This window comes from Dysidea avara, chromosome 13 (genome assembly GCF_963678975.1).
Source record: "Dysidea avara chromosome 13, odDysAvar1.4, whole genome shotgun sequence".
Classification (NCBI taxonomy): Eukaryota; Metazoa; Porifera; class Demospongiae; order Dictyoceratida; family Dysideidae; genus Dysidea; species Dysidea avara.
Genome location: NC_089284.1, coordinates 6723675 through 6737969, shown reverse-complemented (window position 1 = coordinate 6737969; position 14295 = coordinate 6723675). Strand labels below are relative to the sequence as shown.

The window sequence follows — 14295 nt, the reverse complement described above, 5'->3', positions numbered from 1 at the left end:
AAGTCGATTCAATGGTTTGTTTGTGCAATTGTACATGATTTTTGTGTCATCCACATCAATTGCTTTCTCCCTGAGACAAAAGGTATTCATTACATGTGGTCAAAAGCACATAGTACACTTGCTCTGTGTAAATATTACACAGTAAACATATACAGGTAATTGGATGGTTCATATAATATTACTTATGTTAAGTGACCATCCAAGCCATGTGAGCAAAACCTTTGGTTTGGTTTTCCTAAACAAAACATCAGTAAACCCACATAATGTTTTAAAAGTAAGCCAGCCCTGAATTCTTATTATAGCTTGTTGGAGTAGCTTGTCATATATATATACACAACCACCATACAGACATCACTCAACTGGATTAATTCACAATACACTTTTTAATGTTGTGTTTTATAAGATAATCAACAGTCAAATTGAAGCACCACCTATTTCATTAACATCTCGATGTCATCAGTCACTAGAGGTCGTCACTCTTAACATTTTAGAATTCCACAAGCCATAATCCATTAACTCTTACCAGCCTATATTTCCTTCTTGACATCTACAATAAAAGCATGGAACAATTTAGCACACTAAAGTTTTAGTCTGATTTGCCCAGTGTTGGTCTCTCTACCATCAGCAAAACATTGATAAGATAGAAATGGTTCAGAGGAGGGCAGCCAGGTTTGCAATAACTATGGAAGGCAAGCTAGTGTTACAGAAATGATGAATAAGTTACATCAAATAGTCTACAATGAAACAATGTTTTTCAAGATAGCTAACAATCTAGACTAGTCAATGTCACCACCAATAAAATGCTACACCAACAAACTAATAACTTAATGAGAGGGCACTCCAGAAAATTTAGACAAATGTCCACTACTGCCGGTGGACAGCTATATGCATGTATTCCTTTTCCCAGCAATCATCAAAGCATGGAATAAGTTAGATGATGGAATATGCTATAGTCTAGATGATGCTCACTTCTATACCCGATGTTGAGCATTTTATTTTTTAAACATTAATTGGACAGATTGGTATAAATTTTACATGTACGATATTAATACTCAGTTGAGTTCTGTACATTAAGTAAAGCAGCTGAGTAGCCTCTATTAAAATCTCGGTGTCTCAATGTGTGTTTAAGAGGAATACCTTCTGGTCTTGGTTCATTTCCAGCACTGCCTGCAATGAAAGATTTGAGGTCTAATTCACTAAGATGCAGCTGCAGGCTGCTACGAACTTACGCGGTAGCTAAACTGATGAGAACTTTGACGCAACTTAACGCGCATGCCCAGCAGGATTGCTATTAGTTACGTCATAACCGCATGTATAGTTCCTACGTATAGCTTTATACCGATTGGCCACGAATCGTTTGTGCGGCATAGTAGTATTTAACAACTCAGCGTACCGATTAACTAAGTGCTCTAAGCATTATCAACCCGCAGGATCATGCCTCGCATGGTGTGTTGCAAAAAAAAGTGGAGTGTTGGAAGTGATGACTTCGTGGTTTCTTCGGTACTGGGTGTAATTTTTCGCCTAGTCTGGTAGGTAAAGTACTTCAAATAGGATCGCATTCATGATTGACCTCTGCACTGCAGGATAGGTGGACTGATCGCCTTTACTATCGTGGTATTGGTAGGACGAGACTGCTTTCCAGAAGACGCTCGCAAAAAGATGGTCCACACATTCATCTTTAGTCAAATTTTCATCCAGACGTGTGTGCTTGTTTCTGACGCCCTAATAGGGTTTGTCAGCAGCAGGGGGACCATCAATAATTCCCGCCCACGTCGCCACTTACCGCACTTCTTACGCCTAAGAGCTTTCCTGTATTTTGTGGAGGTACTTGGTATCGCCTTTGGTGGTTATGTGGCTTGGAATCCTTACATACACGACCACATTGACTGTGTACGTGCTAATCGAGTCAAACAAGCCATCGAAGCATATGTGATCAGTGTCATAGTTGTCCTCACTATCATCATCATATTGTTCTTGGTCTATTTTGACCCACTGGGACTGCAGACACCAAGCTTGTTAAAGGAGCTACACATCATACATGATGATGATGATGATGATAAAAGTGTTAACATTACAGTAAATAAATTTGGCCAAAAGCAATGCAAAGGTGAAGACGACAGCACAGCAGCTAATGAGAATGGCAGATCATACAGTGCTAGTTCAAGGATGCAGTGGGCACGAAGGGTCAGAATGTTTTGCTGCTGTGTTAGTGGTCGAAATAACAGGGCAAAGGTAAAGGCAATGGAGGATATTGCTCATGCAATGGCAACCATGTTTGATAAAGTTGATATTGTGCTGTCTGACTTTGTGGTCGCCCTTATGCTAGTCCATCGTGATCAGAAGATAAAAGTGAACAGCCAAAGGCTTGACCTAGCAGCAGAACTGAGAAATGTGAGTTAATTGTTAGGCAGTGGATACTGAACCAAAAGTTGGTTCAATAAGCTGTACCGGCTATAAACTAAAACGAAGAAAAAAAACCCCACAAAACTTATCTGGGGCTCAAACCCTGGACCACCAATGTGCTAGGCCAGTGCACTAACCACTGTGCTAGCTCCTACCTCCCTTACTTTTTTATCTTATAAATGTGATGACTCAATAAGTAAGCTGTACTATTAAAGGTGAAGAAGAAACCAAAGCTGAACCTGAGGGCATACCAACCCTAACATACAACTAATTATAGTTGCTTAATACTTATGTAGATGGATGACTGTCAGTTATTTTGTGCTATCCGCAAAAAAAAATTTTTTTGGTTCAGTAACCACTTTCTAATTGTTAATATCATCTGCCAACATTGTCTGTGTGGCTGACCACTGACATAGAAGAATTTGCATAGTACACTTATTAAAATACTATCTGTTTATTTTAGGAGTTCTGTATATGTATCATTTCTGGGCTTACATGATAATTGAATTCGGTCTTATGGTGGGTACATGTGTTACCTTATATAGATCACCTATCAACTTATGGATGGTAAACACGATCAGTTCTTTACACTAAATTACGAAAAACATGCCAGTGAGAAAGAAGTTGACTTCTCATTACCAGTAAGTACTTTGAACCTGGCTAGCTATTACAGTGGAACTTATTAACAGGGCCATGTGAGAAATTATGGCTTCAATATTGAGTTACAGTCTTTTCAATGAGGTCATATATGTTTGCCTTGTGGGACCTACTTGGTGGACTTTATAGACCACTAAGTTTTGCTTTATAAGCTAGTCAGGGTGATGTGTTTTATTGTTGTCATTGGTTACTATTAGGAGACACATTTGATGATGAAAGATATTAAACACTACTTGAAGTTTGCACTTGGCATATATGGATGGCCTTTATACTTGTTTATAAACCCATTAGTTGGACCAGTATGTCTGTGTGCTCATCTCAAGTGAGCATTGAAAATACAGCTAATTACACAAGTATAAGGACACTAGTATATCTTCAGGTGTACCCTTGTTTCTTTATTTTTATGATCCCTAATCGAACTTAAAATTGCTTACTTTTCCTTATACTTGTTTGTTTACTTTTTGCAACATTATTATGACTGGTGAATCTACACATATTGCATTAGAAGAAAGAGGCTTATTGTTTTCGTCTGAACGCACACCCCAGCTATCAATTACTAAAATAGCAAAGTGGCCATTACGCTTTGTTTTCAGCTATGTTCAGCCCATTACCTAACGTTACAAATGAAGAACACTATGAGAAGGTATGAGAAGTACCTCTGCAAGGATGATTCCCATTACAAGCATAGGAAAGCCATTGTGCAGTGCTATCTATCATGAATCGACACCTTGCACTGTCAACAAAGATAAATGGGACACAAAGGAGGACACAGATAAGTCCATGAAGCATGCATTGTATGTACTGCAGTATGCCAAAAGGCACCTGTCAAGCTGAAGTGATGTTGAACAGTGAAAAAATCAAGCCCGTAGCCTTAGCCGTTATCGAGTTATGCTTGTCTGAAGGCATTAGTAGTCAGGCAGTCAGTCAGTAAAAATTCCACTAAATAAATTTTGTAGTGACCTATTGAAAGTTGTACTGAAGGCACTTTTTGGCTTGGTTATACCTAACCAATACTACCAAGACACCATGAAGGTATTGTGAGGCTGGTTTTAGGGGGGCCAGCCAGAAAAGCCCAAACCTTCCAATATACAGCAACGTTGAAACCGGGTCACTACTGCTGACCCGGATGACCCACTGACCCGGATTTGACCCGGATGTGACCCGGATTAATTAAAGCCGAGGCGTGTGATATGAGCTATGTTTCGGCTAGTCTCGAGCGAGCGAGACTACGTTTTGAGCGTTCGATTCGTGTTGAGTAAATATTGCAACTTCAGCCTAGCTGTAGGTTGAAGACCAAAAAAAAAAAAAAAGGTCATCACCTACTGACAATAGCTACCCCTCACCATAGATACCCTCAGTTTCGTGCTACATATTGCACTTACTAATAAATGGGCATAGCTGAGCGTATGTTGGTAACGCGATAAGTGGGGGTGGCTCACGAAAGAGCTACGCGATAGCGCTTATAAGTTCCACATCGTCAAACGAACAATTTCGTTTCTCATGTGATCCAATCCGGATCAGACCCGGATAATTTGTAAACCGGGTCGGACCCGGATGACCCGGAGAAAATGTGACCCGGTTGACCCGGATGACCCGACCCGGTTTCAACGCTGATATACAGTACTACCATACTGTATGATGTACTGACTGCATGGCTTCAAATTTTGGTGTGCATGGCTATGACAGTGGACCCAGGGACTGGATCAGTGGGACCACTTTTTCATGCATTTATGCTTTATCTTGTGCTATATAGCTACTTAGCAGATCCAGGCTGCACGAGTAATAGACCCTTGGGTAAACTTCATTCTTTCTTTTTTACCCTTTATCATTTAGAAATTATAAGCACCTATATTCTCGATCTTGAAGAAAGGTCTATACTGGTTCGCATAGGTCACTTATTCTTTATGGTGAACTACTGTCGTCAGCTAAGCAAGTTGATCATTGCAGACACTTTATTTAAACAATTGTTTCCAGAAGAGTAGCTTATTCAGTGAGGCCATGCTAGTGGCTATTGCAGGTGGTAACTATACAGTAGAGAGCTATGTAGGACAGGCAACTTGACATGCATTAATGTGTTGTACAAATATAAAATGCTTTGGATTGTGGTCAAATATAATTCAAGAATGAAAGTATCCAGTCCAAACTTTGTTTTGATCATGTACTACAATTTCTAGTTGATAAAGTGCTATGGCAGTAAAGTGATCAACCTACATGTGACTGTGATCTGCAGGCACAAGGTAAAGGATGTATAAACAGCTGCAGCCACAATATTTTACAAGCTTTCATATCAATCAATGTTTTGTCTTCTTGTGTTACATGGTGACACATGAACCATCTGTAGGATGACAATTTTCTGAATCAGAGCTGGTCTTTGCAATCTTCTAACCACTGTAATGCAGCAAGCTATTTAATGATGTTTGTGCTTGTTAGTACAATGTTTCCACGCAGTTGTAACTCACTTAAAAAGCTAGTACAATAATCCTGTCTGTTGGTGAAAGATACATCAATATCTATTCTGGTTACATAGGTAACCTTTATCCTGTCTGTTGGTGAAAGATACATCAATATCTATTCTAGTTATACAGGTATCCTTTTAGCTATATGTGGCTGGATTCCTTGAAGCAAACCATCCATACTCACCTTAATGTTTCCTTCAACAGAAACCACCATCCCAGGGGGTTAATGATCTTTATTACTTAATTAATTAATGAGATCACCCATATACGTTTCCCTATGACTTATAGCCAGGAAACAGTGATAGGACTTCTATTTTAGGATATTGGCATTTCTTTATTTTATTAGGTGTAGAGCAATAAACAGATATGCAAAGGACTTCGCCCATGACAACTGTTGTCTTGCCAGCACAACAGCACTTGAGTTGTGTTCTCATTTAAAAGATGAGGATGTGATCTACGTCAGTTATGAAAATGAGGTTTGTAAGAAATATCTAACAATGATATCATATGATGTACAATGATATCATATTATGGTGTATGTACATATAACACATTTTTACAGCAATTTCTACAGACGTATAATGCTATTGCATTCACAAGATATAAATTGTGACATTTTATGAATATAATGAATGAGCAGTATTGGTTTGAGGATCAAACAGTGAATCATCTACTCTTCCCCTATCACTTGATCTTTTTTCACCTGATTGTCGTATATAACTTTAAGTGATAATGTAGCATATATAGTACTATTATTAACCACCGGTGCTTATTATCGACCATAAATACAAATGGCCAATATGAATGTCGGTTATAGCAGTGTTACCACTAAAAAAAAGTATATACACAACATGAGATATGCTCATCATAACTTTATGCAGTAACTTTATCGTTACAAAATGTACAAAATTTCTGTTGTCCATTTGCTGTAAAGCACCTTCTCCTTTATACAGCAGCATTCATGCACCCATCTGCTTCATGCACAGTTGTGCTTTGGCCAGAATGGAGGTGCTAGCTTGGTATCTTCCTTCACTTTCATTCCACAGCTTTGTTTGTAGTGAGGCGGTGTAACAACCTATAAAAAACAACAGTAAATGTTAATCTGTAAGATAAACATTACTTAGCATATAATAAATTGGTCTCTAGCAGCACAAAACAGGTGAAAATCAATAAAGAAGACAGCACTGACAAGGCTTCAAAATAACACATAAGTAACTGAAAATACATAAAATTGTCAATAAGTTTACAGTATATACAAACTGAACAGTTGTGTATACACAACTGCAATGTTAATTGTACACACCCACAACAGTAATGTTCTCTTATAAAGCAGCCACCACACGTTAAGGGCTGTCAAAACACTCCCATCTCCTAGCATAGTGCTATAGCAAAGTATATGATTATCAGTTAACTTAGAAATGAACACGGTACGTACATGCATGTTAATGCAATTGATAGTTCTTTGGAAATTATTTTTGATTGTAATAGGTATGTAAGCAACCATTTTCACTCTGTTTTGACCATCCTAACAAAGCTGTAGTGTTGTCAATACGTGGATCAATGTCACTGAGGGTAAGTGTGTATCATGATATTGTCTGATCATGTTTTCACCAAATATAATATCTCTTAGGATGCCTTGACTGATATGCACATATCAATGAAGGATATAACAGTAGATGATGATAAGTATAAAAACCTTGTAACAAAAGTTCACTGTGTAAGTAGATACTATATAGAGTCATGTAGGTACCAAAGAGTATAACTGGTTTAACATATTTCTACCACAGTTCCATAAGCACACACCACATACATGTGTATGCACACTAGTGACACTAGTATACTCAATCAAGTCCCAACTAGGTCGTTTTACAAAGGAATTCTGATTGTGATCTGTGTTTGTATGCATGTACAGTGTGTATGCACTAATGTGACTTTTAATAATCCAAATAAGCCCTCAAAGGCCAAACAAACAGTTTTAATGTGATGTGTAACAAGTAAACTGTGACGATCGAGATACTCTAATAATGTAGCCATATATTTTAATAGTGCGTTCAACTGTTATAAAGTTGACAAATTAGTTTAAATACAAAAGCGTACACAAGCACATGAAAAGCCTAGAGTGTAAATAGTAACAGCCTAACAGGCAAAGCAGAGCTGGCTGCATGGTGCTTGCAATGCAAAAATGTATGATATTAAATACAGTATGGTAGTCCTGGTGGGAATCATATAATAAGCCACCCAAAAATCAGCTTTATTTTCCTTCACAACAGCTTGGCAGTATTGGTTAGGCTTAATCAAGCCCAAACATGCACACTTCATTGAGTTTCTAATGTTTTTAAATTTTCAACTGATCAGCTGTTAAACTGATGAATTACTTTACAAGACTGAAGAACAAGGAAAATTAAGAATTTTAAATCTGAGTTGGGATTATAGTGAAATAAGGGGAAGTCGGCATGTAATCTACTCAGCTTTACTAGTGTACATTAAACTACTACTTCAGTCATGGTTATGCAAACAGCCAAACAGTGAAAAAATGGTGCAGTCTTTAACCCTTAAACCCTCAGCTGTTTTATAAAATGCAAGCACTGAAAACACATAGTCCAGTAAACTGGATTGCATACAATACGTAACATGCCTTATAAAACAAACTGCTAAAACTGTCTAAAAATAACAAACACCACCATTAAAGTTTGGTTTAAATGGTTCCATACTTCGCCACATCCATCCAACCCAGAGCTTCCCGCTATATTTGAAAGAACAAAAGAACTATCCCTCCGTCTTCTTTCTTCACATAACAATGTACAAAAGGCCATAACTCGGCCATACTTCATCCTATTGATTTTCCCTTGATATCATTTTGCTCCTCATGTGATGCCGATTCAATTGAGTTACAAAAATCATGTGATTGATAAAATGTTGGATCAGGACATGACGATATGAAGGCGAAAGGACATAAAATGATTCAGTGCATTATATGTTGAAAGTTTATACACAGTTAGGTAGCTTACTTATTGCCATTTAATAAAGTCTGTTTTTCTTAAATGATCAGACAAATGCTTTATGAGATATGCCTGTTTGAAACCCCATATGTAAATTGGCGAAAAGTATTATGTGTTTCCAATTCATTTTTATCAAATCCAGTTTTCTGGATTATGCGTGTTTACAGGTTAAAAGCTTGGGTGAAAAGGTTGTGAAATCAAAGGTGGTGGCCAAGAAATGGCTGCAGTAATATTAATGTTAATAAATTTTAATAATGGTGTGCATTAAAATTTATTAGCATTAATTTCACTGCAGCCATTTCTTGGCTGCCACCTTCTATTTCACAACTTTTTTCACCCAAGCTTTTGAAGGCCACACTATCTTTCACAGTTTGTGTGGATTTTCAGTTCTTTTTGTGTTTATATGGCCCCAAAAACCAGCCTATGGCTGACTTTGGGATTTGTTTTACCCACATTTCTTTTTATCTATACAGACACAATAATGATTAGTGAAGACAGACTTGTAAATGTATTGTATTGTATGTTTAATTTCAATATTATTGTAATAGAGTGCACATTTTTGAGGACTTCTAATTGACCACAATAGAATGTTCTAGAACACAGTCAAGATGGCAGTGGTTCAGTGGTTAAAAATGTGGGTGTTAATATGGCAGTTGCTGGTTTGAGTTTTTTTTGACAATGATTTTTTGTACACCTTTTTACCCCATGGTGACTGCTCTATTAGAGTATCTCAATCCCACAATTTTACACTTGTTTACTTTTTTAAACCAGGCACGTGTGTGTGTGTGTGCGTGTGTGCATGTGTGTGTGCGTGTGTGCATGTGTGTGTGCGTGTGTGTGTGTGTGTGCATGTGTGTGTGTGTGTGTGTGTGTGTGTGTGTGTGTGTGTGTGTGTGTGTGTGTGTGTGTACCTATCTATGTTTGCCTGTTTGCACCCACGTGAGCAAAATTGTTAAATAGTGGTAAAAGTAACTTTTATGTGAGACGTAAAAGTAAAATGAAGTCTGTATTAAACTCCTGCACAGGTAAACTTTGCTCCGAGGTGGTTTCTTTTTGGTGGTCTGACTACAGGCATTTAACAACTGAAAAACAATGGTGCAGGCCTTGTAGACTACCAGGAATATTGAAAGGGGGCATATCCCTACATACGTGAACAAAAATGAAAGCAGCTTTGAGGCTTTGTCGAGATAATTTGTGGGAAAATACATGATTGTTAAACTATAAAATAGTTTAGAAGATACTTCTGTGTGTAGTATGGTGTTAAAAGCGGTTTATTTAGCAAGCACTTCCCTAGCAGTGCATAGCAACGTAATTGAAGAATTGCAAAAGTTTCATGAATTACAAATCCGAGAATTACACACTAATAACATTATGTATTATTGCACAACCAAAAACCTATTGGTTAAAATAATAAAGTAATAATACATAGTCCAGATGAATTAGCTAGCTGCATGGCGCCTGGTTTTTAGGAGTAGCACTACATCAACTTGTTAACTCTGTAGCTGTAACTCCATTGTCTTTTAAATGGCACTGCTACGATGATCAGCCAATGTGTACACCAATTTTCAAGTTATTCCCATTCTCAGTTTACCCTGTATCCGAGATGAAAGTTTGATATTTTTTACATGAATAGACATTCATAACTCTGTGGATATTTATCAGATAGTAAACTTATGTTAATTCACCTTTATACACTCTTCTGTTGCATGTTTGCATTTTATAACAATTTTTGCACAAAGTGTGCAAAAAGAATTTGAAGCCCTCTCTAGGGCTTAAGAAGAAGGGGAAAACAAAGAAAAACAATTTGAAAATTTGAATGTCCATATCTCGCAAGTTGCTGGTGCACATTTAATTTTCTGTGTGGCCCACCCTACCTGGTATACAGCTATAATGCAAAAATGGTGTGCTTTGGAGAAGGGGTTATGGAGCTATATATGCATGTGTGAAAATGCTATTTTCTTTCTTCCTGTCAGTACACCCATGATGTGGTGCACTGGCTTCCTTGGCTGTACGACACACTACCGTATACTTGGTTGACAAGCTATGTGACTGAAGTGCGAATTAAATGCACTAGCAAAACTGCAGGTATAAGCAACCTCCATCTTTTTATTTCTATGATCCCTAACAGAATTTTAAATTCTTACTTGTACAGCCACATGTTGATGAAATAGTGACTTTTAAAAATGACTATAATGAAAGATGGCTGCTACCTTTGATCTCATTTTTGAAGGTTCCATTCATTTTTCATAGTTTGAGTGTGCTACCATCAAAATACTCCTCACAGTTTTGAGTACACACATGGCTAATTTACTTAGGGCAATACACCTGATTGTTCTATTAGAGTATTTGTGTTGGAGATGTGTATAATTGTGACCTTTGCTATATACTACATTAGGGCATGTACAGATCTGCCCACAATGTTATGAAACAAATTGATGATAGACTGAAAAACGTGTTTGCATCTGATAAGGTACTGTATGATGCAAACTTGTCCTATGATGTGCAATGCATTACACTTTTCTGACTGTTGCAGTATCATGACTACAAGCTGATCATTACCGGTCACTCACTGGGAGCTGGCGTTGCTGCTGTCTTGGCAGTGTTGTATCATAGTAGATATGAAAACCTCCATTGTTATGCCTTCTCTCCACCGGGATCGTCGTTTACATTACCACTAGTAGAGTATTCTAAATCTTTCATCACTACTATTGTCTATGAAAATGACGTTGTACCCAGGTGTGGTGTTTACATGTTCTACATACAAAATTGATAATATCAATCATTACAGGTTAACTTTCCGTGGCTTACTATACCTCAAGAAAAACATGGTGCATCTTTTTAACCATTGTAAACTTCCTAAGGTACAGTTATAGCGATACTATGTATTGTGTTTGTTGTATGTTATTGTCTATCATACAATGAGTACATGTGATTAGCTATCTTATGTCTGGAGTCAGAATTGATTATTATTGGTTATATAATTAATGATGGAGAAGTGTTTCACCCTCCAAGCTCAGTCTTAATTCCTAGCCCAGACTGTGCATATGCGTACTTTTATTGTTTGCTGTTTTCCCTTAATAGCACACCATCCTTTGTCCATCACTATTCTCATGTTGTTATGGAAAGTATCGTGATCACCATCACCAACAGGAGTTCAACTGTAATCTTTATGATCACTCAGTAGAGGAGGGTTTACTAAAGACTCCCATATCAAGCAATTATGGTCATCATAATCATGAAGAGTTAACTGAAAAGGTACCATAGTAAAATGTGTTTTTTTAAATTTCAGAGTGTGTGGTGGTTAACTTAGTTATCGAACATACAATTGTTGTATTTTGTCAGCCATCATCCAGTGACATTGAAATAGTAGTACCAAAAATACCTAAATTTTTATAGGAGAAAATTTCATGACAGTGGCATAGCCAGACCTTTAGGGATGGATGGAAATACTCATCCACATGTTCCATCCCATGGAACTAACTATAAAAAAATACGAGTCCATCCTTAGTGGACTCTACATATATTTGATTTAAAATTGTTTCAAAAGAGCATATATGTATCTATCTAGCTAATAATACTCTACGCTGCTGTTCCTGCAGCTTATTTCACTACTGCATGAATGATATAGAAGCTAGAAGTGAAAACTAACTTACACCTCCTTGTCTTGTTCTCCTGTAATTGTACACAACTCTTTCTACTCCAGCCTGACTCTTAAGATAGCCGTATGGTTTAATTCAGTCACCACTGAGGTATACTATTTGTCTATTAAGATTTTGCAGTGACTGTTCTATTAGAGTATCTCAATTTTTCATGCAAAATGTGATAAGTTGCAGTTGCTCAATTTTTACAAAGCAAATCCTGTACCTTTTATGCTAGAATACAATTTTCAGCCTGTTGTTACAAGTTTTATTAGCATTGCACTTATTATGATGATTATGGTGATGATGATTGGCCCACAATTGGTGCAAGTACCAAACCAAACCAAACTAAACCAAATCAATCAATTCTTTTTACCTTTGAAAGTTATTCATTAGCTATACGAAAGGCCTATTACCATACCTGTCCCATTTTCTTTATTGTATAGTATCAATATTGTATGGTATTTCAACTTATCCTTAGACCATCAGTATCAATAAGTGCAACCATAAACTACTGACAGTTATTCTTATGTGTGTGTTTTACAGTATCTCAACAAGTGGCATAAAAAAGTTGATCTTCACCATTTTGTCGATCAGATGTATATGGATGAGAAAGAGCCAGCATTTGTGCCTGGTAGAGTATTGTACATCAAGAAAACTGGAAAGAGGATACATCGAAGGTACAGTATGTATATATGCTACCTTTGAAAACTTGAACTCTGTAAAATTTCTGTGCATCTACAACTAATATTGCAGGAAAATTTGTCTGAATTCAATGTTATACTCTGCATCCTTTGTACTATAATGTAACAGTTATTGCAGCTATGGTATATTTTTGGAATGCAGGTTTTGGAATATTATTGGTGAGAAAGAGGTCAATGCTGTATGGAAACCAAATGAAGATCTTTGTCATATCATTGTTGACACTGGAATGTTTGATCATCACTTACCAGACTCTGTTTTGAGTGCCGTTGATCATCTTTATGATCAACAAATCACTAGAAAAGATGAAGTATCTGAAAAAAGACCCTCTGTTCCAACAGAGTCAATTTTACACCACCCACTACCAAGTACCACCACTAATAGTCTCCATAAGAAAGCAGTACAGTCAATGGCAGATGTTGTGCTAGATGCTCAGTCGAAATATCAGATAAATGCAACCAAGAGTAGAAGATAGATTGTTAGGCTCAAACCAACAGAAAGTTGACAATTTATTAAGTACATACTATATTATTTGCTGGGAACCAATCAATACACACAGATGCCAGTATGTTTTGTATAGTTTTTCATTGCAGATTAGTTTTCCCTTTGTCAACACTCAAACATGTTTCTGATTTAATCTTATTCTTGTTATTGGAACTGTAGGCAAATCTTTACTTCCTTGTTAAACAATACTAATTATGATGGTAGTCTTGACAGCCTAAATAAACTGAAACTACAAATTTAAACATGATTAATTCTTGTTACAGAGCTCAAAATAACAATCGGCAGTCTGTAGTTTTCCGTTAAAATCCCTCCTACAGCCAACTAATATTTGCTATGGTCGGCAGTTACTGCCTAGCATGTGAAATAATAACTTAGCAGTGTGTTCATGTCATATTCACAGTATTCTGCTAAAATCACTCCCAGATTCAATTTCAAAGGGTACACTGAGTGTACATTTACTCTGGTCTTTTGTTTGCAGTCATGCAATGAATATTTAAGGATATGATACAATGTCCACTAGTGTGGTATATTATACTGCTGATTACCCTGACTTTAATGTGTGCACTGTATGTAGTCTGCAGTTATTTGTTTGAAAATGTATTATGCAATGTTAGAAGGTAATGAAACAGATTTCTGAAATAATGGATCGCAATCATGTTATGTGTTTACCACAGACCACTAGCTAGTGTATGTGTAGATGATTATACTTACCTTGTGCCATTGCACAAAGTCTGGCTTTATATGAATTGTTACATCAATAGCAGGTGCATTAGGAGACATGCTGTCAATTGACTCTTTGAATAGAATTGAGGTTGAGGTTGATGATGTTGTATATACACTCACAATCTTTAAGAACAATTTATATGTACACTATACTCAGTAATTGAGGTCTTGACAAATCTTTACACACCCTGATGAATAAAATATTGTAACCAA

General features: G+C 36.9%; 1 protein-coding gene across 2 annotated transcripts; it reads left to right on the top strand.

Moving 5' to 3' along the window:
• Nucleotides 1-1310: 1310 nt before the first annotated feature.
• On the top strand, nt 1311-13512 carry LOC136242514 (diacylglycerol lipase-beta-like). 2 transcript variants are annotated; one of them, XM_066033951.1, is made up of 13 exons: nt 1311-1529; nt 1584-2391; nt 2949-3044; nt 3258-3382; nt 5863-5992; nt 7005-7088; nt 7147-7233; nt 10911-10985; nt 11049-11251; nt 11304-11376; nt 11597-11770; nt 12700-12833; nt 13000-13512. In XM_066033951.1, exons 1-13 carry the CDS (start codon nt 1435-1437, stop codon nt 13328-13330), a joined length of 2415 nt encoding a protein of 804 aa, XP_065890023.1. In that variant the 5' UTR covers nt 1311-1434; the 3' UTR covers nt 13331-13512. The 2 variants fall into 2 exon arrangements, with proteins under 2 accessions (XP_065890023.1, XP_065890024.1); XM_066033952.1 differs by having other exon boundaries at nt 1518-1533.
• The last annotated feature ends 783 nt before the right edge of the window (nt 13513-14295 follow it).

Coding starts and splice junctions, on each gene's coding strand:
- LOC136242514 (XM_066033951.1), top strand. CDS start 1,435: ATGCCTCGCATGGTGTGTTGCAAAAAAAAGTGGAGTGTTGGAAGTGAT. Junction 3,383..5,862: donor TGTCTGTGTGCTCATCTCAA/GTGAGCATTGAA, acceptor TTATTTTATTAG/GTGTAGAGCAATAAACAGAT. Junction 5,993..7,004: donor ACGTCAGTTATGAAAATGAG/GTTTGTAAGAAA, acceptor TGATTGTAATAG/GTATGTAAGCAACCATTTTC.